Raw genomic sequence first — 23,521 nt, forward strand, 5'->3', positions numbered from 1 at the left:
AAGGCGATGAGGCATCATCGGACACGTTGCGGAGACGTTCGGATCGTCAGATTCACCAATGGGCCTACTCGACATAAAAAAAAATATGAATAAGTCAGTTGGGTCCTACTAATGATGAGGTGATGATGATTTTGAATACCTTACGTCGAAATGTAATGGTTTTCGCATTCGGGATCAATGATCGATCTGGATATTGCATGGTCCAACCTGGCTATTATGTATGCAGACATATTTCTGCCCGCCTCACAGGAATTCTTCTTGGCCGTTCTGGGTAATCCCCCCCAGATGGCGTGTCATGCTTCGATTATTTTTCTGCGATGATATATTTATTCAAACAGCCACACGACAGCTTTTTCGCCATCCTGTGAAATTCTGGTCGCCTTGTGTTGGTTTCGTATGGATGCACGTAAGGAACTGGAGGCTTAGCGGAGGACTAGCAAAATATCGACCGACCACTCTAAGAATAGCACAGAAGCCATCGGTGGAGCACCGTATTTCGCGCTCGGTGAGAAGAAGCCACTTTTCATATATTATTTATGAATTATTATGGATATGGTGTTCCGGAAACCTCCTATATGAGAGATATAAAATAAATGAAAATAAACAACCTGGAAGGCCCAATACAAACAGATCCGTGGAAAGCAAATACCAACATGCGGAATACGCAGAATGGAAACATCCAACCTAATGATGCCATCCGCCCAAGTATGCGGGATCGAACCAATGGAAGCGCGAGTTTGGGCAACGCTGTGTTTTCAACTCCGGTCTCGGGACGAAACAGAACCGGTATTGTGACGGTCAGGCAGCGGTAAGAAACGGTAAGAATGGCTGCGCCCATCAACACTAAGGACGTCATCAAAGGTACGTGCCTGTGTCGATTAATGATGGAGATTACGAATATTATCGAAACCATCAGTGAGACTTGTTTGAAGAATCTGATTAATCTGAGTACAGAATAGAATAAGCACACACACACTCACACAGCGATCATGTCTCTGAATGCCACTGTCAGGAATGACAGCCAGCCAGCTATCGATCTCTTCCGTGGCTGGCCCAACCCCGCGTTGCTCCCCGTAACAAGCCTCGCCAATTCCTCTGCCACTGTCTACTCCTCCCCCGCGATTTATACTCCCGGTCTGCTGTATGGCCCTGATGATGGCCATCCGCCCTTGCGCCAACACCTGGCGCGGTGGCTGACCTCTTTCTACCGCCCGCGCGACCCCGTCACGGCAGACCGCATCTGCATCACTGGTGGCGCCAGCCAGAATCTGGCATGCGTCCTACAGGTGTTTGCCGATCCCGGGTATACCAGAAATGTATGGATGGTCGCGCCGGGGTATCACCTCGCATGTCGAATTTTTGACGATGCGGGCTTTGCGGGCCGATTGAGAGCTGTTCCAGAGGACGAAGAGGGGTTGAATGTTGGGTTTTTTCGGGGAGCGTTGGAGGCGGCGGAGAAGGCGTGGAAAGGGGATTCTGAGTCAGTATGTTGCTTTTCATGTCTTTGTCTCTTGCACTTTCTGTCGTGGAATCATCCCTAACTTGACTTCTGAAGCAATTCAAATCGGCCCAACCATGGCGGAAGATCTACAAACACGTCATCTATGCGACCCCGACTTTCTCCAATCCTTCTACCAAAACTATGACCCTTCGTCGGAGAGAGGAGCTCGTCCGCCTGGCACGGGAGTTTGATGCTCTCATTGTGACCGACGATGTGTATGACTTGCTCCAGTGGTCCTCGGATCCGAATGGAACTCTCGCACAACCAGATCAAAGGTGCGCACCGCGCCTGGTGGATGTGGACCGGTATCTTGACGGTGGCCCGCAACATGAGTTCGGTAATGCGGTAAGTAATGGCAGCTTCAGCAAGCTGATCGGACCCGGTTTGAGGACGGGATGGGCAGAAGGGACGCCCAAGCTTGCATATGGTGTTTCACAAGCGTATGTATACCTCATCGTATAGCAATTGACAACCCGCTAAGACAAACAGAGGCTCAACGCGATCTGGAGGAGCACCATCTCAAATGTCGTCGACTATTGTCGCACAATTATTTTCCGACGGGGTGATCGAAAGCCACATTGAGAAGGTGTTACAACCGGCCTACGCAGAACGATATCACATCGTGATGTCCGCGATCCGTGAACATCTCCTTCCTCTAGGAGTGGCACTTCCGTCTACGACGCAGGAAACTGCAGGAGGGTACTTTATTTGGATTGATCTACCGCAGCCCTTGCAGGCAAACGAGATTGTGCAACGAGCCAAGCAAGAGGAGAACCTGACATTGGCACCTGGCGACCTGTTTAGGGTGCAGGGTGACGAAAAGGCAGAATGCAATAAGTTTAATCGGAGTCTCCGGCTTTGCTTTGTGTGGGAAGCGCAGGACCAGCTGGCCGAGGGCATACGGAGACTAGCTCGTGTCGTTGGTCGTGCAGCCGATCAGGCAAAGTAGGTGGACTGGCAAGCATAGTCGGCAATGTCTTGACGATTGTGGCATAGAGCCTTTTGCGATCGAATCCTTAGAGTGCCAGTGCAAGAGCTGCAATTGTTGAATAACTATCAATTGCGTATAAATATCAATTGAGTACAGAAAGCCGAATGACATGTTAAATCAGCAGGTATGTCAGTGTGATGCATGTTGAAGAATATGGACCATTTACTATGAGAATACGAAGTGAGCACCATGAATCAGGCGATCGACAGACGAGTACTCGCACGAGACGGCTAGACGACTTTACAAGTCATTTGAAAATGCCTACGTTGAGAGACCAACAGGGCCTATTGGCAATTAAGCTGCGAGTGGACCTTGGAGATCAGCGAGTACTGCAGAAATGCCGCCAGCCAAGAGATGTAGCGCCACGATACAGTCGTAACCACAATTGAGAGCCTCAGGTAGTGTCCTGAAGATCGATCTGAGGTTGTGATGTAACGCGACTCGAGATCTATATAGAATCGGAATAGACGTGGTGTTACCATGGTTGGAGGCGGTCCGACCCGGACAATTGAGAACAGGGAACTGTTGAGGATAAATACAACAGAACCTGAGGCTATTGTGGCTGGCTGATGAGTTGATGGTTTAATAGTGTGTCTGGATGCATTTTGATGCAGATGACAGGTATGGCTGCATAAGAGCACATTGTTGGCTTTCGTAGTGTCTTTAGGCCTGAGGCTAGTGTTGATGGCCATACGAGTACGTAAGGTTGCATTCTTAGCCGAGCCAACCGAGAGTCCACTATCCAGGGGGCATACACTCTACCTACAGACCACTTGATAATTCACTCTATTGTTGCCATTGCCATTGTTATTGGTATAATTAAACCAATTGAATAGAAGATACAGAATATAGACTACTATCAATATTCAATAACTATATTACTCCATTTCTCCAGACAATTGAATCAGAACAATGAAAGCCAAGCTTTGATGATTTCCCCCGAAGGCACTAGCCCAGGGGTTAGTCCACTGGCCCCATCGCTAGCATCCAGATCCTGTGGTCTACGCGTGTTGTGGTATTTGGCATGTTGAAGGGGATTTGCCTGTCCTGATAGAAAAGAGTCGCTGAATCAACATTCCTCTGCAGAATGCTGCATCCCCGACAACCATCCACAACAACTCTTCACATCAACACGAGCTGTTGATATTCGAGGGCGCCTCTATATAGCTGCATCATCCCACTCTTTCACTCATCACTGACCACCACTTTCTCTCCTTTTCCTACCCGTTCGCTCCTTCCCCAGTTCTGGCCACTCCTTCCCAGTTTTTCCCTTCCGTCACTAATACGGTAATTCCCTTTCCTGGTATGATTCCCCCCCAATGACTCGCTGTAATCTCACTTCTCCTCCAATCAGCCACTCACAATCCTCGTCTAGACTTTCCGCTCGTTTCAGCTCCGAACAATAGCGGTTTCAACTCCGGGCGCGCATCCTGGCTCTGTCGCCTCCCATTGGCCGGAGTGGGTAGAATTCATCGGCAGGACGCGCTGTGATTGGCTCTCGCTACTTCTAGTCGCCCGATCTGCAGGAAGACACTGGATATTTTCCGGCCATTGCAGCGAGCGAATCTCGACAATTGAAACAGACCAAAGATTCAGCTTCTCCTGGAGCTCCTTTTATTATCGACTGTTATTATTATCTTCACCTGCTCCATCGTCGCTCTTTGGTTTTTCCCTCCTCTTTCTCTCCCTTTATCCATCATTCCTGGGGAGTGTCTTTCTCTTCCTCCTTTCGCTCTTTGTCTTGCTGCCCTTCTTTTCGTTCATTCTGTTCTGTTCTTTCTCTTTTTTTGCCCCTCCGTCCGTTCTTTCACTGTGGTTTGCTGGCAGATAGCGTCAGAAACTTACAGATTCGATCATTTCAGTGCTGGTTGCTGAATAACCCTCTTTTATACTATAAACGCAACTGGCTGGTTCAGTATCGTCATCTTGAAGATGGCTCGTTTTAACACCATGTTGTTCATCGCACAGATCATTCTGCTGCTGGGTCTCGTCGATGCCTTCCCTCTGCGTAACGAAGTTGGGCTGGTGGAACGTGCTTCATCCGAGTATTGGGTTGAGAACATCAAGCGCCAGGGTGAGGTTGCGTTTGGAAACAGCAGCGCTTACCAGGTGTTCCGTAACGTCAAGGACTTTGGCGCTAAAGGTATGCAGATGCAGCTTTGAGACAAATCAAACGATAAGGTACTGACGATCACAGGTGATGGATCTGCCGATGACACCGACGCGATCAACAAAGCCATCTCGTCTGGTAACCGTTGTGGTAAAGGATGCGACTCGTCGACTGTGACTCCTGCCCTGGTCTACTTCCCTGCCGGTACCTACAAGGTCTCCAAACCGATTGTTCAGTACTACTACACCCAGATGGTTGGAGATGCGCTCACTCTCCCTGTCATCAAGGGTTCCGCCGACTTTGCTGGAATGGCACTGATTGATGCTGATCCGTACGAAGACGACGGCAGCAACTGGTACACTAACCAGAACAACTTCTTCCGTGCCATTCGTAACTTCGTCGTCGATCTTACTGATATGCCCCAGGGTGTTGGTGCTGGTATTCACTGGCAGGTTGGACAGGCTACCAGCTTGCAGAACATCCGCTTCGAGATGGTCAAGGGTGGCGGCAGTGCCAACAAGCAGCAGGGTATCTTCATGGACAACGGCTCCGGTGGTTTCATGTCTGACCTCACTTTCAACGGTGGTAACTACGGAATGTTCCTGGGTAACCAGCAGTTCACCACTCGCAACCTGACCTTCAACGATTGCCAAACCGCTATCTTCATGAACTGGAACTGGGCCTGGACCTTCAAGTCTGTCAACATCAACAACTGCGAGGTTGGTCTGAACATGTCTACCTCCCCCCAGAACCAGACTGTCGGTTCCGTTTTGCTTCTCGACAGCAAGCTCACTAACACCCCTACCGGTGTTGTCACTGCTTTCACCAAGGACAGTGTTCCAACTGGTGGTGGTGTTTTGGTTCTCGACAACGTTGACTTCAGTGGCTCCAAGGTCGCCGTCGCAGGTATTGATGGCAATACCATTCTCGAGGGTGGCTCTGTCGTCGCCAGCTTCATTCAAGGAAACACCTACACTCCATCTAGCACTATCAACAAGCGTGCCTCCCCTGTCGAAGTCGTACTTGAAACGATTGTTGAAACCATTGCAGTCTGTCCCGCGCAGTACCCTGAAACTATCGGGGAGACCACGCTGCCCGCGGCAACTTCCACTGAAGTTCCCCAGCCTACTACTGCGGCTCAACCGGAGACAGCTTATTCCTCCGAACCTTCCGTCGGTGTTTCCTTCTCGCTTCCTGTTGGCCCCGAGACCACAACAGCAGCTGCACCGACTGTACCTGAGACAACTGCCCCAGTTGAGCCCTCAACTGCCGCGCAGCCTACCACTCCTGTCGAACCTTCTTCTTTCGTCCCTGTTCAGCCCAGCGCTTCGCAGCCCACCGAGCCGGTTCAGCCATCCGTGACTGCTGTCGCCTCGTTCACTGCTGAGCCCTCTGTGTCCATCGGAGGGTCTTCCGCTACTCACGGATCGGCTACTGTTTCCGGCGCCATCCAGGGCACTGGACACTGCTCCAGCAAGGCTGTTACCAAGACCCGTGTCCAGACCACTATGCCCACCCAGGCCAAGCCAAGCGCCCTTCTCACCAAGGACGGAAGCGTTGTCGAGCGCTCCAAGCCCCTGTACGAGAACTACGCCGCCTCGTCTTTTGTCAGCGTGAAGTCTCAAGGAGCCAAGGGTGATGGTAAAACCGATGACACCAAGGCTATCCAGAAGATCCTTGACAGCGTTACGGAAGATCAAATTGTCTACTTCGACCACGGTGCCTACATTATCACTTCTACCATCAAGGTTCCCAAGAACATCAAGATCACTGGTGAAGTCTGGCCCCTTCTCATGGCCTACGGCGAGAATTTCTCAGACGAGAAGAACCCTATTCCCATGCTCCAGGTCGGTGAGGTTGGTGACTCTGGGTCTGTCGAGATTACCGATCTGGCCCTCCAGACCCGTGGCCCCGCCCCTGGTGCTATCCTCATGCAATGGAACGTCGCTGAAGCCTCCCAAGGCTCCGCCGGTATGTGGGATGTTCACTTCCGTATCGGTGGTTCTGCTGGCACTGAGCTCCAGAGCGACAAGTGTGCCAAGACACCCAAGAAGACCACCACGCCTAACAAGGAGTGCATTGGATCCTTCATGCTGCTCCACGTTACCGAGAAGGCTAGTGCCTACATTGAGAATGCTTGGTTCTGGACTGCAGACCACGAGCTTGACCTCGGCGACCACAACCAAATCAACGTCTACAACGGCCGTGGTGTTCTCATCGAGGGCAATGGACCTGTGTGGCTGTATGGTACTGCCTCGGAGCACAACCAGTTGTACAACTACCAGGTCTCGAACGCAGAGAATGTCTTCATGGCTCTCATCCAGACTGAAACCCCATACTACCAATCCAACCCCGATGCTCTGACCCCCTTCACTCCTCAGACCAAGTGGAACGACCCTGACTTCTCCCACTGCACGACAGCCTCTTGCCGCAAGGCCTGGGGTCTCCGTGTCATGCAAAGCTCCGATCTTTTCGTCTACGGAGCCGGTCTATACAGCTTTTTCGAGAACTACGGCCAGAGCTGCTTGAACTCCGAGGACTGCCAAGAGAACATGGTGGAGGTTGACTGCTCTGATGTGCACCTCTACGGTCTGAGCACCAAGGCCAGTGTCAACATGGTCACATCTTCGAATGGCGAAGGTCTTATCCCAGAAAGCGAGAACGAGAGTACCTACTGCTCTACCATTGCTCTCTTTGAGCAAAGTTAGCGTGGCTATCGTTTTGAATCTTTCGACATTTTCTTTGCCTCTTGATTTCCTTTTTGTTGACTCTTTGACGGTACATATTGCATTGGTCTCGTATTTGGCCTGACTACGAAGGATAACGAGCCACATGTGTATTTGAGCCGTAGAAAACTGGATCTGGGTCGTTTTGTGGATACCACTCTGTTGTCAATTAGACTTTTGCATTGCATCGCATAACATTTAATCTTTCTATTCTCTATCTATATTCCAAGTAGGCAATTCTTAATCGTTAACGCTAAATGCACAACCTTACCAGAATTAAACTATTAAAACATTGAACAAAGGAATTCCCACAAGCAGCATACCATACGCTAAAAAGATATCGTGAACGAAATTACAATTCTTTCTTCAAGAAGTGTTCCGGTTTGTGGGTTGTTTCATAGTCGACGTGGACATATGCCCGCTCGACATCAGGCAGCGACTCGAGTTTCATCTGCAACTCTTCGGCAACATCGTGGGTAGCACGCAGAGATTCTTCAGGCTCCATGACGATGTCGACCTCGACAAGCAGACGAGGGCCGGAGGTGTAAGCACGGACAGTGTCAATGGCTGTGATGTAGGGGGAGTGAGTCATTGCTGATAAAAAGTTAGCAACGTATAATTCGCCAGGTGGGTAGACATATTTAGGGGAGGGAAGACATACAGATATAAGTAATCAACTGCTGCATCTTAGTATCGGCAGTAACACCGACGAGCAACTGGAACTCGGAATAAGCAGTCTTCAACCACAGGGCGCTGACGAGCACGGAGAGCAGAATAGCGCCCATAGGATCGATCCACCAACGGAGCTTACTTCCACCGACGGAAGTCAAGATACCGAAGCCGTTGATGAAGAGATCATTACGGTGGTCCTCCCAGAGGATGCGGACCTGGGAGACCTGGTTGCGGAGCGCCCAGCAGTATAAGAAGAGGGCGAGCTTGGTGCAGAAGGCGACACAGACGGCGATGACGGAGGGGAGGTGGAAAGAGCCAGTTGCTTTGTCGGAGCCCTCGATGAGTTCACGGGCGGAAAAGGCGATCAGGATGAAGTTCACGGCTGTCATGAGGAAGCAGAAGCAGATGTTACCTGCTGTTTCGATGCGGGCTTTGCCAGCGGGGAACTTGCGGGGGTCGACGCGGTTGACGGCCTTGTTGCAGAGAAGCAAGGTGAGGTTGGACATGGGGTCGAAGATGGCGTCGGCCATGGTGGTGAACAGGGAGAGAGAGCCGGAGGCGATGGCACCGTAGAGTTGGAGGATGGCCAGGACGACATTTGCTGCGAAACTGCCGTAGACGGCGATACGGTACTTGAGCTGGTTGTTGGTGTTGAGTTCTTTGGCGGCGCGGACGTGTTCCTCGACTGGTTTGAGCATGCGCTCGATGTTTTCATTCTGTGTGTGGTAGAAGCCCTCGAGGTGTCTCGAGGTGAGGGAAGCCAGTTTGGGTGTTTTGCTGGCTATGGCGACGGGGTTGCAGCTGCCGCGTTTGCGGGAGGTGTTGGCTTGTTTCTCTCGAGCCATTTTCTGGATCTCCTCGCTGGATTTCAGCTTGGAGGCGAGTTGAAAGGGGTCATTTTCAGATGTGTATCGCGGAGGAGGTTGGCCTTCTTCATCGACGGTGATGTGTGTGCGATGCTGGGAGGTATGATCGATGGGTTCGAGAGCAGTGCTAGTAGCTTCGTTGTAGGAGAGGATGGAGGTGGAGCGGTCTCGGGGACTTTGATGGGTGTGGTGGTGGAAGGGAGAGGGGTGGTTTGACATGCTCTGGCGGATGTGACTTTCCTCCATGATGGGCGATCTGGAGGAATTGACGATAGATTGGATCAGATCTGATAAAAAAGAGAAAAGAACCGATCTTAAGGAGGGATCGTGACAAACTGACGATGTCCCGCGCTTTTGTTGAAAAAACGCCCAGGCTTGGCGGTGGCTTAGATGCCTTATCTGATCATTAGTCATGCGCTAGACTGCATCTAGAATTCTGCATGGGATGATCTACAGGCATCTTTAGGGGTGCTACGATTTATTTTTTATAATTTATGCCAAAATGGTGAGAATAAGTGCAGGCAGTAATATGTTTTGTATTCATACACGATCTATCTTCTTCAAATTGACAATGGAACAGAGACAGACTCAGACGGGGAGGCAGACAGGCAGCATATGCTTAGCTTAGAACTTGACAAGAGCTTTCAGCAAGCTGGAAACCCAGCTGAGCTTCTCCTCGTCACTGCCATTCTTGGGGATCGCATAGTCCGATGCACTAGAGCTGGCAGCGGGGGCGGCGCTGCTGGCGACAGCCGGTGCAGAGCTGGGGGTCTGTCTGGCACTGGTGGCCAGGGTTGTGGGCTGGGAAGCGACGTTGTTACCGGCATTGGCGGAAGTGGTGATGGCAACGCTAGCCTGGGTGGAAGAGGAAGCAGAGGAAGAGCCAGAAGAGCCAGAGCCAGAGCCAGAGCCGCCGACGGTGAAGTCGACGCAAGACTCGTAGGTCTGGTCAATGGACTCGGCGTACCAGTACCACTGGAGCACACAGGCACCGGCGGTGCTGCACTTGCTGTCCAGGCCGTCGGGGATGGTGACGCTGAAGTTGGTATCATCTTCAGTCACGCCAGTCGCGGTCGAGGCGTAGCTGTCCCAGGACTTGAGGGCGTCACCAATGACCGAGTTGGAAGAGGTGTCGACAACGGAGACGTTGGCCACACCGGTGTGAGGAGCGCGGATGTCGACGACAAAGTCGACCTTCTGGCCGGCAGTGTACGACTGGACATTGTCCTTGTTGTCGGCGAACTTGTAACCCTTGCACAGGAAGATGTCACATTTCTCGGCGTTGTAGTCGCTCTGGCTGTTGGCGACCTGGAGCTCTCCCTGCACGTTGCCGTAGTTGTCCGACTGCTGGTTGATCTCGACCTGCTGACCACAGGCAGCCTTCATGGCCGAACCAGGCATACGGGCCTGGGGGGTGGTGACGAAACCGTGTCCGTGGGCCATGGAGACCAGGCCGGCAAGGGCAAGGATGGAACCAGTCTGCTTCATTTTGGAGGTTGATCGGGATTCGATAGAAAGAGAAGTAGAGAGAGAATTGTCGGGTATACCAGTATACCGGAGTCGAAAGAGAGACAAGTATAAGTGAGGAAAGAAAGAGTAAAACGGTCACAGACCGAGGATAACTTGAAAGAGAATGTGGGAAAAGGCAAGCCTGCGTGCTGAGAGAAAAGAAAAGAGAGAGAACCCAAGATCAAGTGCCATTCCTGGTCTCTATATACTGACCTGTTTTAATTATTGCCGTGCTAGCAACTCCATCAAGCTCATCATGAAACAACATCCTGACCATGAGCAGGGACGCTTCTCCGAGCATCCGACCAAAACTCCACCAAAAAAAATCCTGGTGAGACAGGTCCTAACGGCATCTCGACTGTCAGTTCGATCTCAATTCTCAATATAATATTAATGATCCAGGGCTGTCGGGATGAAGCCGAACGGATTCACTAAAACCGTTTTTGTCCAAAGCGCCGAGGAGGGGCTGTTCAGTTTCAAGTTTATTTGCCGTGAAACACATGGATATTAATTGAGTCTCACAAAGAAAAACTGCAATAATAATCAATACCAGCTGCAGCAGGAGGTGACAGGACTTTTGGCAATGATGGTTTCGTTTTCATTAAGCAGTCAGTGGAGATGGCGATGGATCATCGTGAGGCTGTCTGAGAGTCGGTCAATCTTCGATCAACAGTTGCAGACGGAAACAATCCACACAGTAAATCACGATAGGATCCACTGGTAGACTGTCGAGGCAATCAAATGCCGAGTTTTATATTGTTTGATCAATTCAAAACGACTGAATGTGCGAATAGATAGCTGATAAATGGTCATTTAATCATCCCAGAGGGAGCCAAAAATAGCGGCGTAAATGCACTGGACAATAATATCATTTGCAAAGAGGTATCATGGACGATGCATAAAAAGCATCCAAAAAGAGAAATAGCTACAAGGAGTATCAGGTAAAAAGACGTAAATCGTCAGTCGCCAGAAAAGACCAAACCACCAATACATGCGCCAGGTCTGTCTGACGAACAGTCATAGGGAAAATCAATCACACCTCCCGGCGAGAGACATTCTGTATGTCATTAATAGCACCGTTTGACCATCCATCCACCGGGCTTGTTGTTGTATGATGGCTTACAGCGTGCTCCGGAATGGTATAAGTATTACTATCTGCGAAGGGGTTCTGAACCTGGTAATCTTCCGAGCGATACTCAGATCGACTGGAGGTACCATTGCTCACAACGCTGCCATAGCGAGAAATGGAATTGTCCTGGTCAGACAATGTAGAAACCGGTGACGGTGCATCCTGCGTCTGCCGCCGGGGAGCAGGGGATTCAGTTGCAGGCGCAGGCACCGGTCGCGCGCCCGACGCAGTGGCCTCGGACGACGAAGAAGCCGTCGAACTGCCCACAGCCTTGCGTGCGCCAAGGAGCGAATGCTGATATTTGGACAGGGATACAGATAGTTCGTCGTTTGTCTCGATGAGCGTCATAAGTGTGTCTTCGTCGGGTGCCGGATTCGTTGCATGGATATACTCCTGCACGGAGCGGGATGCCGACCGGCATCGGTCAGAGAATTCCTTAATCAATTCGTTCTCCGCAATATCGGCAGGAGGCGTTGACTGGACGAATTGCAAGAGCAGCTTAGCAGAGGTTTTGGCCTCGGCGATACGAGCAGCCAGTTCATCTGGTTGCGGCAATGCAGCGCTTGCTTGGGAAACAGCGAAATAGTTCTGTCTTCCTGGCTGTTCTGACTGCCGTGGATGCGGTGGAACCTGCGGAGGCTGCGATGGCGATGGCCAGTATGGAACATTCTACCATGTCAACCATTAGCTTGACTGTGCCCAGTTATACCAACTTTCCAGAAACCCTTACCGCTTTTCCTCGAAGTGAACCTTTCTCTTTCTTCCACATTTCCAGAAGCGGACCAAGATCCTCATCCCACGACCGCCGAGCCTCGAGAGCCTCCAACGTCTCGCAAAGGAAGCGCTGCACATTCATGTCCCTCCCATCTCGCACAATACCCCTCACGGTAGACACGAATTTGGCGTCGATATTGCGCGTGAAGGTATGACCTGGGTTGTCGACAAGAATGCGAAGGAGCATAATGGCATTGTATTGAACGTAGGCATGCGGGCTGGTCGGGCTGCCTAGATACTTGCGAATGCGATAGGCGGCCTCTTTGGCGGCATTCGGGCTGCACTCTGCAGTTTCGACAATCGCTGGAAGATGCACGAATTCATCTCCATTCTGTTGGATGCCGCAAAGGTCAGTGATGCTTGAGAAATGAGAGCTGTAGGAGACGTACTGTACCGTTGGGACCTCCAGATTCGCAAAAGGCGCTCTGTGTACAAACATTGCGATCAGTCGAAGCTCCAGTAACCATGCAGGAATATCACAGATCCCTACTAACCACTTCTCTAATTATCATGCCCTCAGGCGAGTCTTCCGGATAATTCGAGGGGCTGCTAGAACCTGGCCCTTTTGTGGGTTAAGCGTTCGTGCAAAGCGTCATCCATAGGTAATCGACTTACTCTTCACTTTGCCCAATATGCGTTTCATGATGAAAACAGGCGCTGGATATTAGACCAAATCAGGCTAGCAGTATCTAGATCAAGACAAAAAGCAATAAAAATAATAAACAGAAGAAAAGAGAGTGCAGATTGAAAAATAGGCCAGGTTGTGTTTTTGTCGTTAAGCGCCGGCAAGGCAGAAGCCAGAACAGATCAAAAGACGGCCCCAATTCTAAGCGCCGAATTCCCGGGGTGGCAACAAGCCTCGTGTACAACACGCAACCGATTTCTTGGTTGTCAAGGAGAGTATTTTCAAGCGATAGAGTATCATGAGGGGGGTATTTCAACTGACATAGTCTTGGTGCTCGTGATGACGATCGATATCTAGGAGGGGTATGATATACCGACACCCCAACCCAAGGCAACGAATAGAAATTCAATCGGACTTAAGTGCTTACGGGCCCAGATGGAAATAAGAAAAATTCAAACGTAGCCTTAAGCTCAATTGAAACGTGCTACAGGACTGTTTGGCACACAGCACAGCCACCCTTGGCTGTGCAGGCATCAATATAGAATAACTGCAAGGCGATGATGGGCTTGGGATGAAGATCGCATACGTTTGCAAGATGGTGGGGGGAACACGTCATGCAGAGGATCCAGAATGACGGTGCAGGGCTACAATCACCGGCAGAGATGTGGGATGGAAAAGGACTCTTGCAGCGTTTAGTTATTGGTACAAGCTCAATCGAGTGTCTCTAACTTGAAAAGAAAAATCCGTATCCCATTCATGAAGATAATTAACCCCGATGTGAGAGATGAGCTCGGAATAGCTGTAGGAAGGCCATCGGAAAACAAGGAACTTTCTTTTTTGGTTTCGAACACCTGTATCGTCAAGACCAGGCCTCAATAGTAGATAGTCCAAAGACAAAAGGGAAATATTCGGGAAGAGATCAATATTCGGGGGAAGCCTTAAACATAGAGCCTAATTCTCTCCATACCATCGTCTTCACCCCGCTGTTTCGAATTTTTTCCTTATTCTTTGGTTTTGGTGTATCCTTCCGTGACCAGGTATTTGTTCCGTACAACAGCAAACTCCGGCTTTCCCATTCCTTTTCCAACTACCCCCGACCCCCTCCTAGACACGCTTATGCCTGGGTGATGGCACGGTGGATCTGAGCACCACGCTGGCGGGAGCTGAGGCGGACCTCCTGCTTGGCGGGGGCCTTCTTGACGACCTCGTCAGCCTCGGTGAGGATGAGCTCGATGTGGCAAGGGTTGGTCATGTAGGGGTTGATCTAGGTCTGTCAGTTTTGACTGTGTCGTTTCAACCCGGGAATAGTAGACATACACGACCGTGGGCACGGTAAGTCCTTCTGCGGCCCTTGGGGGCCTGGTTGACCTGGATGTGCTTGACAACGAGGTTGCCAGTGTCGAGTCCCTTGGTGTCGGCGTTGGCCTCAGCGTTCTTCAGAAGGTCAATGAGGAACTCGGCGGACTTGACGGGCCAGCGGGCCTTGGAGACACCCCACTGCTTGCCTGTAGAAATATCCCATCAGCATAATCATCCTTCCAAAAAATGATAGTTCCAATCCAGATCCAGATCCTAACACCGTATATCCAACTCTTGCGATCAAACCCTTCATTTCAATCCAGAAACCGAATAATTCGACCCAAATTCTTCAACCCCGGCATCCATTGCCAATTTCCAACCCAAAATAAGGAAAGTCTTGTAGCCACTCACCCTGGGCGCAGCGACCGGTGCTGCCAGCGTATCTCCGCATGGGGACGGCCTCAGCCTTGGCGGTAACGTTCTCGAGGAAGGTGAGGGCGCGCTGCAGCTTCATGCCGTTGACAGCCTGTGCGGTCTCACGGGTGTTCTTGAAGCTGACACGCAAGTAAGAGCCCCGAGCGCGGGCGCTCTTTGCGGACGAGATCTCCTGTGCGGCGTAACGGACCTGAAAGAAGGGAAACCCATGTCAGCAAACGTCCGGTCCATTGCATTGAGACATGGTGATCATGGCGTGGTCGAATTTTCGGGGGTGCGCAAAGAAACAAGGTCGTCGTAATTTTTTTTTTCCTCCACAGCATAAGGGCAGCCTTTTTTCTTAATCTCGACCTCGTCGTCCTTTCGCTTCTTCAATCCACGCAAAAAATAAATCCACTCACCATCTTGAAACGGTTGCCGAGGGGGTGGAATGAGATGGTCCTCGATGTCGGGTGAGAAGTTGTCGCTTTTCGTCGTGCCGCTGGAACGGAGGATCGCGAGGGTCGCTCGTTGTGGTGCGTTTCGCTCTTGGCGCCCGCAGACCCTAAGCGAGCCCTAACGCTAGCCCTGCTGCGGAAGCCATCGCCATCACCGCCCGGCAATACTTTGTCTTAGCAGTTCGAGACAACCATTATGAAGACAACAAAGAAAGACAAGACATTCGATTGACAGCAATTGTCTGCAACTCAGTATTATAATAAACTTGGATATTGAATCTTGATTGTCTAATCTAACACCCACAGCATGTCGCTAATGAAACAGATTTCGAGCCATCTCTACTTCATACCCTCCGCTGATCTATGTCGATCTATCTAGTTATAACTAGTACTCTCGGCCTCACTTCTTCTGCTCTGGCACTTGGGTGATCATCTCGCCCTTGGTGATGGCTGAACGCAAGTTGTTCAGCACCAGAATTTCCATCTCCTTTTGTGTCTCATATGTCATGGTTCCGATATGTGGCAACAGCATCACTCGAGGGTTGTTCACGAGACCTGCCTCTACAGCCGGCTCATTTTCATAAACATCCAGACCGGCCGATAGGACCTGCTTAACATTAGCAATGGTTCACAAACGTTCGAAAAGGGATAGTTCGTGGATTACCTTTCCGGACTCCAATGCAGCGACCAGCGCTTTCTCATCAATGAGAGCACCCCGGGCAGTGTTAACGATCACAATACCATCCTTCATTTTCTTAAACTCCGACTCCCCAATGATATGACGGGTAGATGCATTCAGGGCGAGATTCAGACTCAGCACATCTGAAGTGGCGAGCAACTCATCGAACGAGACATATGTCGCATCTCCTTCTAGTTCCGGGGACAGCCGTGAGCGGTTGTGGTACTGGATCTTCATCCCAAACGCCTTTGCGCGGTTGGCCATTTCCTACGATGGTCAGCATCCTGTGTATCTCTAGATCATCCGGAATTCCATACCCGTCCAATACCTCCCATTCCGAGAATCCCGAGAACCTTGTTTTGAGGATCGCGACCCAGCGTAGTGTTTCCTAGCCATTGGCCTGCGGCTGTTAGTCTTGGCTTTGCTTATCTAGGGATGTATAGAACTAACCTGCGCGAAGTGAAGACAATGGCACATGAGCCTGTCGCAAAGCACCGATCATCAGGAAAATGCCTACATCGGCTGTGGCGTTGTTAACAGCGACGGGAGTGCTGGACACGGAGATTCCTATCCTGCATTAATATTCTTCATTGATCGAGCAGGGGAAGTGGAAATAATACCTTTTTGCGAACAACCGGAAATGTCAATGTTATCATATCCAGCCCCGTTATGGCAAATATACTTCAAAGATGAAGGCAACACCGACAACATCTCAGCGTCAAATGGACCGGTGTACTGAGCAAGTTAATATTTGGGTTGTATTATCCCGTTGCGAATATGATCTCCCACCTTGTTTGATGTATTCGATCGATAGATCACCACCACGTCGTCGTATTTACCATCCTTGCAATTCTGGATGAATTCCTCGCGGGTGCCTGTAGGGAATTCCTGCTACCATTAGCGACTGGGTATCATTGCGAAGCACCAAAAGCACGTTACCTTGAGGGTCAGAAGTGACGACAGATCCTCCCATTCCTTTCTGGCATGAGTGATGGGTCCGATCAACAGCGCTGCTTGAGAAGCCATTCTGACTGGAGTGAGGATATATAATTGATGATAGTATCAGACTGACAAAAGAATCAATAAGTGACAGATGATGAAGAGAAAAAGAAAAGAAGAAGAGGGAATGGAGCAATGTCCTCCATCGTCCTCCCCCGCCGATCTCCGTTGAACGTGGGGAATTCAAGTTGCATCCTGCCATGATGCCATGAGCCATCCCACCCACTCCAGCCTGATTATTTCACTGCCTGTGATTGAATCCTGCGCTGATACTGTATTTCTCATTTATTGCCCAATCACCAGCCTGCAAATTCTCCGATACAGCCCAAATCCACTGGAATACGCCATTCTTACATCGGCTATTGACTTCTGCCTCTTTTGGCTCAATTCCCGACGCGGACCAGCTCCGGTTTGCTTTCCCCACATTGTTTCAATCGCCGACGAGGGGTAAAAGAAACTGCGATTATGATCGCGACGATGAAGGCGACGATTCCGATGATTCCTTATTAACAGCGCATATCCACTGATTTCTGGGCTGAGAAAACTGTCACAAGAATTTTTCCCTTCGTTTCCTTCCATCCACTCATCCATATATCTCATTATGGCTACAGATACCCCAGCACTCGTCTTGCACGGCGCAAAAGATCTTCGACTTGTAAGTTTTCCTCAGTCTCACTCTGCCGTCCTTTATCTCAAAGCTAACGATACCAGGGATCTAAACCAGTCTCCCTTCCTACCGGTGCAGATGTCCAAGTTGCTGTCCGTGCCACTGGCCTCTGCGGTTCCGACCTCCACTACTACAGCCATGGCCGCAATGGTGACTTTGTCGTCCGCGAGCCCATGTGCCTGGGCCATGAATCCTCTGGCACCGTCACCGCTGTCGGCCCTGAAGTGACCACCCTGCAGGTCGGGGATCGCGTCGCTCTCGAAGTCGGTCTTTCTTGCCGCAAGTGCGTCCTCTGCAAACAGGGTCGCTACAACATCTGCCCGGAGATGAAATTCCGCAGCAGCGCCAAAATCTTCCCCCACCTCGACGGCACCCTCATGGGTCGTACCAACCACCCGGCGGACATGTGCCATAAGCTGCCGGACTCGGTAACATACGCTGGCGGCGCCCTGGTCGAGCCACTCGCCGTCTGTCTACATGGTATTCGCCGCTCACACCCTCCTACCAAGGAAGAAGTGCAGCTGGCCGAATCGCTGGGCGAACAGTCCGCCGCTTTGGTCTTCGGTGCTGGCGCCGTTGGCCTTCTCCTTGCCGCTTCCCTGGCGACCTCGGAGAACTTCTCCTCAATCGTCGTAGCAGATATTGACCAATCGCGTCTCGAAATCGCTAAATCCCTCAACCTGGGCTTCAAGACCGCCCTTATCCCCAAGTCCAACCCGTCCAACCCTCCCCCTCCCCCTACCGCTCCTCAAGCCGACCACATCGCCTACGCGCTGAACAACGCCCAGAACGTCGCTAGCGTCTTGAAGGAGACGGCCGGTGCCGCGAACGGTTTCACTCGCGTCTACGACTGTACCGGTGTCCCGGCCTGCGTGCAGGCTGGTATTTACGCCTCCGCCGCCGGAGGTGTTCTGGTGCAGATCGGCATGGGAAACCCAGTCCAGAGTCTCCCCGTCGGAGCCGCTGCTCTCCGTGAGGTCGACATCATCGGTGTCTTCCGATACGATGGATACGCATACCCCGCTGCTATCAACTTGATGGCGAGCGGCAAGTTCAACCGTGTCGAAGAGCAGGTCATTACTCACCGGGTGAAGCTCGAAGAGGGTGACCGGGCCTTCGCATTGGCTGGAAAGGGAGTTGACGAGACTGGAAGACCAGTTGTGAAGGTCGTCATTGAGAGCGAAACATGAGCTCGGTTGTATTAGAAAGTTGCCCATGGTTTTCTTTTTTGCCCCTCCTATTTTTTGAATACCCAGTCTTGTTGAGAATCTACCGGAGTGAGGGCGAGTAAAAGTAACGGAAACAAAAGCGAGATGTACAAGTTGTATCCATGAGATGTGTGATGACGTTATAGTGTATAGGTAGATGAGCGAGTATAGACCTTTAATGAAAGCAAATTGAAAATAAAAAAACAATAATGAAAATAAATCGAGTATTACTCATCAGTCATATATGATCTTATTTCTTGAAAAGACTACCTATACTATCAATTTAGCCATTACTTTAACCCTCCTGCCAGCAGGAGACTCTGGCCTGTCATATAACCTGTCGTCACCAGCATGGTCACTACATTGGCGACTTCCTCGGGCACACCCAATCGCTGGAGTGGGATACCTACAGCAACCTCAGGAATTGCCTGTGCATTAGGAATCATGCCCGTGTCGCCAATCATGGCGGGTGCCACGTCGTTGACACTGATGTTATGCTCGGCTAAGCGAGTTGAGAGGTTCTTCATCATCCCAGTCAAGCCTCCTTTGGAAGAAGCATAGTCTAAAGCGATATTAGCCATTGTAAATAAAACACACAGAGTAAGAATAACTTACGGCATCCGTTAATCCCACCACCATAGCCAGCTATCGAAGACATAAACACAATCCGACCCCATCGTTGATTCTTCATGTGCTCTACCACCCCCTTGACGAGAATAAACGACGCCCGGAGATTGACGTTGATTGTATAATCGAATTCTTCAAGCGAGATATCCCAAACCTGTGGTACGCGCTTGCCATATCCCGCGTTCGAAACGAGAATGTCTGGCCGCTGCCCATGCTCTTTGTCTATTTGGGTAAACATGGCTTCGATCTGCTCCGCAGAGGAAACATCAACCTGGTGAGCTGAGATGCGAAGTGGACTGGATCCATCCCCGCTTGCGTATTTGCTTTTGAGCTCGTCGACAAGGGCAGTCATTGCTGCCGCGCTGGAGGAGTATGTCAAGGCAAGATGCACGCCCTTCTCGGCGAGCTGGTGAGCGCAGGCTGCTCCAATTCTAGAAAAATTTCTTGTCAGTATTCGATTTCAAAATAACATACAATTATAGATGGGAGAAAGCTCACCCGCCAGACGCCCCTGTTATCAGGGCCAATCGGCCTCGGATTTCATTCAACTGAGCCATAATAGTGCTCGAATCAGGTTGGTTGGTATTGACTCGAGACAAAGAAGTCACAAATTCAGCTCGAGTTATTTGCTGTTTTGGTTGTTGGAGCAATCCTGAATTGAAGAGGTGTTTTCCCCTCGGCTAGAAAGACATCGGAGCAATTCCCGACGTCAGTTCTGTTGCCCCGCTGCCCCGCATTCAATGAGGAGAAACAATAATAGGCTTCAAATCATTTGCCGTCGCAGGGCGCAGCATTAGTGGAGATTTGCACTGTGTTAAAGCCAGTTTTAACTGGGAATTATGACTGTACTTTTTTCCATTGTATCCAGTACCCCCACGTGGAGTCGTGGCAGTCCATGTAGGATAATGCGGAAATAATCGATGGTGAAAATCTAGAAGAGAAGATTGTTGGCCATATCACCTGACCACAATGATGCCTGCCATATCTGAGAACGGTCTTGTCCCGTTTGGTATATGTCAGAGTTCTGGAATGCGTCGAATCCCAATGTGCCTGCCCCAGGCATTTGGTCTCCAGAGACATAATCTCCGACTGCCTCGAGATCTAACCACGAGAAATCATTTGCAGGGCTGAAATGCATGTAACCACCACTGCTCTCAGGCATGCGGCTTGATAGGGCATTTGGCATGTGCAGATCGTTGCTCCGATGGGTCCCCGCAGGTGAGGCTATCGATACAGTTTTGGGCTTCCAAAGTAGTTCAAGAAGTTTTGAATAGCGAGATCCGATATCATCCGGTCCAGCACTTGCTCGTTTGAGAACCTCGGTAGTCTGTGTGACAAGATCTCGCACCTTCATCTCTTCCGAAGGTGGCATGACACCGAATGAACGGGCCTGGACTAGTCAGTTGCAGACTCTTGGTAGCTTCGAAGTGGCATGATCTTACCTTATATAAGAATACTGCGGCATAGATCCCGTATCTTGAAACCGTTAGAAATAGAGGGTGTATTAGTTAGAGAGTTCTTACAAATAAAACCTGAGTGGCATGAAATGTAAATGCTTCTCAGGGTCAACCACGTCAACGAGAATCGTCAAGTAAGCTCTGGCAGCATCAACGGACTCGTAAATAAATCGAGCATCCTGCATGGAGGCCACATTGTTAAAAGTGGTTCGTAAATACTCTCGTTGCGACTGGTCATCACTCTTTAGTTTCGAGACCAACGACTGAGATATGGCTGCTTGGAATGCGAACGCATTCGTATACAGCCTCAAGTACTCGTATGAAAGCTGCAACGTTACTTGCATTGGGGGCGAACCTGGAAGGATCAGTAACCAAGTCAACAGATCTAATTGAAGCCACTTACAGGCCAACGAGCCCCAGATAGACTTCCAGCGTAAGATCGCAAGGCGGAAATCATCCACATATTTGACGTAATCTCCCATCAGCATCATCTGATTACTTGTGCGCATTCCCGAGTAGAGTAAGTCGTGGACATTTCCATAAAGCTGAGTCAGATCCAGCATCGCCTGAAATATCTTCGCATAATCCTCATCCCCAGCCCGGACAGGCTGTAGCGAGGGGAAATCCTGACTGACAAGGCCTGTCATCGGGCCTGGTCCTCGCGACCAAAAGGCACGTCCAATACGAACAGAAATCAGTCGGTCTGAAATGTAGCAACTAGTCCAGGCCAGTCGTCTGCGGGCTTCGGTTTCAGCGTCCCCTGAGGCGTCGCCCCGGAATGAGGTTCGATCCAGCCCAAGGAAATATCCAGATCGTAGGGCAAGTCCGACATGCATCCAGGCGGCTCGGTCTTCCTCTCCCCGCCCAACACGCTCCACACGGGGCCGTAGACCCTGCGGCTCCCATTCTGCCAGAAGAAGTAGCGCCTCCACAGCCTCAACATCGCAGTCAACACCAGCGGCGATGCCTGAAATTAGCTCGTGCATGTACTTGGAGCAATATTCATGAATCTCCGGTCGTTCCACCAAATCCTTTGAAGCAATTGTGAGCACAGCCGTAAGCAGATGTTTTTCGTTGGCGGCAAATGAATCCAGAGCACTGCGATCGAAATATTTCCGTGGTACTATAGGGAGGTATGGATGGAAGTTTTCGGCGTAACGGTTCACCAATTGCCATACAGTTCCCGGGTCTAAGGAGCGCGCCTGCACCAGTCTGTACGCCTTGATGCCATTGTTGGATTGGAAGTCTGTCACATTGCCGTTCTGAAATGTGTTGTATGATGCGAAGCCGCTAGACACCGAATGTAAGGGATCTGTAAGTGGCTCTGAGTTAGTGCCGTCGGTACCTCGTTTCGCAATACCGGTCAGGCACTGCCAGGCGTCCGATGGATTTCGTGGAACTGAACCAATGGATTCCGTATCATCCTCGTCCACCACCGAGGCCGAATCTGTTGTAGGGGGGTTTTGAGGCATGAAAACCACTGGACCAGGATAAGAGACACTCGACGTAGCTTGGCGGTTCTCTGAATCGGGCGGACTGGTTGCATCCAACTCGGAATTTTTCGGGGTTGCGATATTCACGCCGGGTGTGATGTTTTTCAGTTTATTTTTGCGAATGCGACGACCACCTCTGTTCGAACCACCCAAAACACACTCGCGATGATCTCGAATACACCGCTGACATGGTGGTACTCCCGGGCTGCCACTGCTATCTCTGTGTTTTATCAGCAATGAAATCTGTATGCACATGGAATATGGTATCCCAAAAAGAAATATTAAAGAAAGAAAGAAAGAAGAACGTACAAATCACATTTTGACTTGCGCTGTCTACAATGAAGACACGCTCTCGACACTCGCTTCATATTATCCGAGCGTGACTTGGACCTCGACATGGTTGGAATGTCCACCTGTGAGGATTGTTCTTCTGACTCCATTTCGGATTCAAAAGATGAGAATTGACCTCAAATAACAAATGTAAATTGTCGTTCAATGCAGCAGAGGCATGGTTTCAACCCGACTTGGCAAAGACACGCGTGCATCCAGAGGACAGCGATGAAACGGGGGGTATTTGTGAGAGATGCGGAGGTGGATGGAGATTCTCATAGGCTTTGTTGGAGAAAATATTATCAAGCAGGAGAGGATGAAAGAGGAGAAAATAGAAAAAAATCCTTGCAGCAGGTCGAGATTCTTCTGCACTGTGGCTCAACGTGGTGTTCTTTCTGGGGGAGAGCTTCTCAGGCGCTCGTGTTTCCCCACACTCGACGATGCCGTAACTGTAATTACAGTGGCTTCGAGCACGGATGTTTCCTGATTTTGAGATGGCGTGTTTTCACCTAATTCCAGGCTACTTGGAGAATGGATGCGATTTCCAACGCATTTCAGCATTAGATGCTGACCGATGCGTGCAACGGCGAATGATGATTGGAGGCGGGGTTTGTGAGTGGTGGGTATATTACCATACCATACAGTACAATACGATTTTTTTTTTTTTATAGACCTCATATAAAGTCAGTTCATCGACTTCGAATGATTTTATATATAATTTGTATATTCTGGTACTTAAATATAGAGGACTCTAGAGTGTCATTATGCTAGCCTTAAAATAAGTGCTGGAATGACACTCCATATGACATAGATGGATATCTTCAAATAGTATATGTCGGAATATATATTGCTCAGTATCCAAACAACCACCTTGATTTAAATGAAAAAACAGCATATCACACATTAATGATCTCTAAACTACTAAAAACCCATCACTCTTCTCTAGTCCAATTGATCAAAAATGCAGATGCATCGAAGATTGCAACC

The 23,521-nt window shown here is 50.2% G+C and overlaps 10 protein-coding genes across 10 annotated transcripts; 3 read left to right on the plus strand and 7 right to left on the minus strand.

The window, feature by feature from the left end:
* Positions 1-824: 824 nt before the first annotated feature.
* Positions 825-2,450, plus strand: ASPWEDRAFT_51204 (aminotransferase-like domain-containing protein; the record flags this gene model as incomplete). The annotated part of the gene is made up of 4 exons (XM_040837564.1): positions 825-861; positions 1,030-1,484; positions 1,556-1,941; positions 1,991-2,450. 4 exons carry the CDS (start codon positions 825-827, stop codon positions 2,448-2,450), a joined length of 1,338 nt encoding a protein of 445 aa, XP_040688669.1.
* Positions 2,451-4,442: 1,992 nt separating this feature from the next.
* Positions 4,443-7,310, plus strand: exgO (exo-beta-1,3-glucanase Exg0; the record flags this gene model as incomplete). The annotated part of the gene is made up of 2 exons (XM_040828315.1): positions 4,443-4,635; positions 4,690-7,310. 2 exons carry the CDS (start codon positions 4,443-4,445, stop codon positions 7,308-7,310), a joined length of 2,814 nt encoding a protein of 937 aa, XP_040688670.1.
* Positions 7,311-7,680: 370 nt separating this feature from the next.
* Positions 7,681-9,085, minus strand: ASPWEDRAFT_51206 (cation diffusion facilitator family transporter; the record flags this gene model as incomplete). Its single annotated transcript, XM_040837565.1, has 2 exons — positions 7,681-7,922; positions 7,990-9,085. 2 exons carry the CDS (start codon positions 9,083-9,085, stop codon positions 7,681-7,683), a joined length of 1,338 nt encoding a protein of 445 aa, XP_040688671.1.
* Positions 9,086-9,490: 405 nt separating this feature from the next.
* ASPWEDRAFT_171825 (lytic polysaccharide monooxygenase) lies at positions 9,491-10,354 on the minus strand (the record flags this gene model as incomplete). The annotated part of the gene is made up of 1 exon (XM_040830845.1): positions 9,491-10,354. One exon carries the CDS (start codon positions 10,352-10,354, stop codon positions 9,491-9,493), a length of 864 nt encoding a protein of 287 aa, XP_040688672.1.
* A 1,054-nt stretch (positions 10,355-11,408) lies between these two features.
* On the minus strand, positions 11,409-12,921 carry ASPWEDRAFT_27676 (VHS and GAT domain-containing protein; the record flags this gene model as incomplete). The annotated part of the gene is made up of 5 exons (XM_040833026.1): positions 11,409-12,173; positions 12,235-12,609; positions 12,668-12,703; positions 12,773-12,840; positions 12,894-12,921. 5 exons carry the CDS (start codon positions 12,919-12,921, stop codon positions 11,409-11,411), a joined length of 1,272 nt encoding a protein of 423 aa, XP_040688673.1.
* Positions 12,922-14,017: 1,096 nt separating this feature from the next.
* Positions 14,018-14,830, minus strand: rpl17 (60S ribosomal protein uL22; the record flags this gene model as incomplete). The annotated part of the gene is made up of 3 exons (XM_040828145.1): positions 14,018-14,167; positions 14,221-14,408; positions 14,614-14,830. Coding segments are annotated over 3 exons (555 nt in total), but the record flags the coding sequence as incomplete, so codon positions are not given.
* A 481-nt stretch (positions 14,831-15,311) lies between these two features.
* ASPWEDRAFT_40137 (D-mandelate dehydrogenase-like dehydrogenase) lies at positions 15,312-16,913 on the minus strand. Its single transcript, XM_040835249.1, has 7 exons — positions 16,693-16,913; positions 16,543-16,641; positions 16,374-16,488; positions 16,204-16,320; positions 16,071-16,153; positions 15,739-16,020; positions 15,312-15,681 (listed from the first exon to the last, which is right to left on the minus strand). Exons 1-7 carry the CDS (start codon positions 16,777-16,779, stop codon positions 15,475-15,477), a joined length of 990 nt encoding a protein of 329 aa, XP_040688675.1. The 5' UTR covers positions 16,780-16,913; the 3' UTR covers positions 15,312-15,474.
* Positions 16,914-17,353: 440 nt separating this feature from the next.
* ASPWEDRAFT_171828 (NAD(P)-dependent alcohol dehydrogenase) lies at positions 17,354-18,609 on the plus strand (the record flags this gene model as incomplete). Its single annotated transcript, XM_040830846.1, has 2 exons — positions 17,354-17,407; positions 17,464-18,609. The coding sequence occupies 2 exons, from the start codon at positions 17,354-17,356 to the stop codon at positions 18,607-18,609; spliced, it is 1,200 nt and encodes a 399-aa protein (XP_040688676.1).
* Positions 18,610-18,917: 308 nt separating this feature from the next.
* ASPWEDRAFT_111815 (SDR family NAD(P)-dependent oxidoreductase) lies at positions 18,918-19,811 on the minus strand (the record flags this gene model as incomplete). The annotated part of the gene is made up of 3 exons (XM_040828273.1): positions 18,918-19,189; positions 19,243-19,685; positions 19,753-19,811. The coding sequence occupies 3 exons, from the start codon at positions 19,809-19,811 to the stop codon at positions 18,918-18,920; spliced, it is 774 nt and encodes a 257-aa protein (XP_040688677.1).
* A 187-nt stretch (positions 19,812-19,998) lies between these two features.
* On the minus strand, positions 19,999-22,579 carry ASPWEDRAFT_488360 (fungal specific transcription factor domain-containing protein). Its single transcript, XM_040837171.1, has 4 exons — positions 21,115-22,579; positions 20,778-21,066; positions 20,697-20,730; positions 19,999-20,644 (listed from the first exon to the last, which is right to left on the minus strand). Exons 1-4 carry the CDS (start codon positions 22,457-22,459, stop codon positions 20,186-20,188), a joined length of 2,127 nt encoding a protein of 708 aa, XP_040688678.1. The 5' UTR covers positions 22,460-22,579; the 3' UTR covers positions 19,999-20,185.
* Positions 22,580-23,521: the final 942 nt, after the last annotated feature.

This window comes from Aspergillus wentii (genome assembly GCF_001890725.1).
Source record: "Aspergillus wentii DTO 134E9 unplaced genomic scaffold ASPWEscaffold_4, whole genome shotgun sequence".
Classification (NCBI taxonomy): Eukaryota; Fungi; Ascomycota; class Eurotiomycetes; order Eurotiales; family Aspergillaceae; genus Aspergillus; species Aspergillus wentii.